The 3055-nt window shown below is 38.1% G+C and overlaps 1 protein-coding gene across 1 annotated transcript in view; it reads right to left on the reverse strand.

The window, feature by feature from the left end:
* Window positions 1-353: 353 nt before the first annotated feature.
* The window catches only part of LOC105992193 (vomeronasal type-2 receptor 116-like), a 21348-nt gene continuing 18646 nt past the window's right edge, over window positions 354-3055 (reverse strand). Inside the window, 2 exon segments of the mRNA XM_013025016.1 lie at window positions 354-1276; window positions 2134-2257. Coding sequence (XP_012880470.1) covers window positions 354-1276; window positions 2134-2257 — 1047 coding nt within the window.

Genomic DNA, 3055 nt, shown 5'->3' on the forward strand with positions numbered 1-3055 from the left:
GAAGCTATGGCTCAAGTGGTAAAGGACTAGCAGACCCAAGACTAGCAAAAGAAGGAAATTTTAGGCAAAGGTTTAAGAACGCACAATAAGAAAACTAGAAACAGTTAAATGCACTGGTAGTAGTGATTGTATGAGTACAGAGCCAAACAGAAAGAACCAAAAATATGTGGAATGAAATTCAAATTCACCATACTCTGGCTACAATTTTTTACTGTATCATTACTAGAGAAATGAGTAAAAGTCACTCCTTCATTGAATTTATTTCAACAATACAAAATAATCTAAGATGGGAAAAAATAATGAAGATTTAATTTCAACCATCTATACATTTGATGATACAAGTAAGGATAACATTAAGAGGGATTGTTTTTCCCAGTGTGTGTTTTCTTCCTAAAACCATGCAGAAAATTTCTCTCTGGCCTTAACAAGATGATGTAGCACTTTGGGACAAAGATGCAGCCCAGTAGCCCTGCACTGGAAGTCAAGATGGAAAAGATCTCTATAGTTACCATGATTTTCCCCTTGACACTGTGGTAGACAGGCAAGAAAGTGATCCAGACACTGCAGAAGACCAGCATGCTGAAGGTCAGGAATTTGGCTTCATTGAAGGTGTCAGGAAGGTTCCTGGCCAGAAAAGCCACCATGAAGCTGCCCAGGGCCAGACAAAACATGTATCCTAAGAAACAGTAGAAAGCTTTGAGAGAGCCTTTGTTACACAGGATGATAATGTGGCCATGTTCAGATTGTATGTCTGTCTCAATGAAGGGAGGTGAAGTCCTTAGTCAAAGAACAGAGAGAATCACCTGAATCAATGTACAGATGGGAATGATGAAGTTAGGGGCCCCTGATACCAGAAGCCACCTCATCCTTTTCCCTCGAGATGTGACCTTGAAGGCCAGAACCACAGTTACAGTTTTTGCCAAGACAGCAGAAACAGCTACAGTGAATGCAACTCCAAATGTGGTTTGCTGTAGAATGCAGGTGACTTTATTGGGACGGCCAATAAAGAGCAAGGAACAGAGAAAGCAGAAGATGAGGGAGATGAGCAGGGTGTAGCTGAGAGCCTGGTTATTAGCCTTGACAATGGGGGTTTTCTGATGTTTCACAAAGACTCCAAGAATAAATGCTGTGAGTGAACACAAACAAAGAGCCATGCAAGCCAAGGCCATCCCCAAGGGCTCTCCATAAGCCAGGAAACTTTCAGCTCTTTGGAGGCACTGGTTTCTCTCTCTGTTGGCATACTGATGAAATGGGCAGTTCACGCACTGCTCCATATCTAGTGAGGTAATCAAATAAACATCAGTCCCTTATTTATTTCTTAAAAGGAAATTAGGAAATCCATACATAGAGAAAATTCTAACTATTCAATACTTAATATCATATAAGGAACTATTTCCAATTATTACCAGATATGTTCAGTAGCATTTCATTATATTCTGACACACTCCCACATTATCTATTTTTAATAATATGTGTGACTATCACACATATTATTTCTGGCTATTTCTAATATCCAAATATTTCTACACTTCTGCCTTCTGCTATAATTATTCTCAGCCTCCTGTGCACTCCTCCAGTCTGTCATACAGAAGTGTGCATAGAAAAGTTTGAAGTTCCCTGTATGCCTCTTTAAAAAATAAAAAGGAGCCACTTAGCCCCTCCTTGCAGTTGTTATATTTGTCTCTCCTACTTATATGTAAAGTGTTGGTCAACAAAAATCAAATCATTTTTTGAAGCTCTGAATTCAAGCTATGTACAAACTTTGTGCCTGATTATTACACAAAAATCAACAGAAAACTTGCCCTGTTGCGAGAACATTTCTGGGCACTAGGAAATAAAGATGTGGAAGATCTCTTTTGTTTCTATTGTAAAGTTAAATTTGAAGTTAATTGATACCTTAGCTTTAAAATGTCTTCGCACTTGATATAATAGACATTAAATTATATTAGTGATTTTATAATTCTGAGGTCTTGATTTTGTTTCAAATAACAATATCATCCATGATCACAATTGGATTATTAAATAAAAGAAGAAAAACTTTGATTCTGTAATCTTAATATACCAGTTCTTCATTGCCTGGATTGGGGAACACTAATTGAAAGTATGTATTTTCTCCTTAAGTCATGCACTTACCTGTTCTATTAGCTATCTCATTCTCTGAGCAAGACATGCAATCAAAGCAACAAGCCATCTTTCCCTCCTGAGGGGATTTCCTGAATCCAGGACCACAACTCTCACTGCAAACAGAGTGTGGAGGCTGAAGATAATCAGATACATGTCAATAACTCTTCATACTTTTACATGACATTCCAAAAATTTCATTATTTTAAAAAATAAGATTATTAAGCATAGTACTTTATGCATATAAATCTGGTCAGTTTATTGAATTATATTATAAGTTCCACCTCATGCAAGAACTGCTTATAGGTTATAACCTTAATCTCTATCTAACCTGTTGAAATATTGAGAATTGTGGGTATTGATCGTGAGAAAGTAAGCCCTAATTGCCAGTCCTATGGTGTTTCTTGAGTTCATATTATTATTTGCTACCTCTTACACATTTGCACTGATGAGGAGTAAGAAAGAAGACTATGCAAAAAAAGGAAGAATGTGTTTTGAAGCTTTAAGTGTATATAATCCTCAAGTCTCCCTTGTTTAGGGTTATTTGAACTCCAGGCCATAATATCATCTTCTTATTTGTCCAGTGGCCATGAGGTGAAAATCTTGTTCTTGCTCATCCTCCACTGATTCCTCTTACCAAAGGTGCTTAAGAAGCAGATAATTAACCATTGAACAGAACTTCCATGAGATGGAGCAAAATAAATTTTGAAACACAAAACTGATTGCTCTGATACTTTGTCACAGCATAGAAATTTGCTGAGAGGGGCTGGGAAGGTGGCTCAGTGGTAGAGCGTTTGCCTTGCATGCTCGAGGCCCTGGGTTCAATTCCTCAGCACCACATAAGCAAAAAGAAAAAAGCTGCAAGTGGCGCTGTGGCTCAAGTGGTAGAGTGCTAGCCTTGAGCTGAAGAGCTGAGGGACAGCGCCCAGGCCCA

The sequence above is a fragment of the Dipodomys ordii genome, unplaced genomic scaffold, assembly GCF_000151885.1.
Source record: "Dipodomys ordii isolate 6190 unplaced genomic scaffold, Dord_2.0 Scaffold81, whole genome shotgun sequence".
NCBI classification, from domain to species: domain Eukaryota; kingdom Metazoa; phylum Chordata; class Mammalia; order Rodentia; family Heteromyidae; genus Dipodomys; species Dipodomys ordii.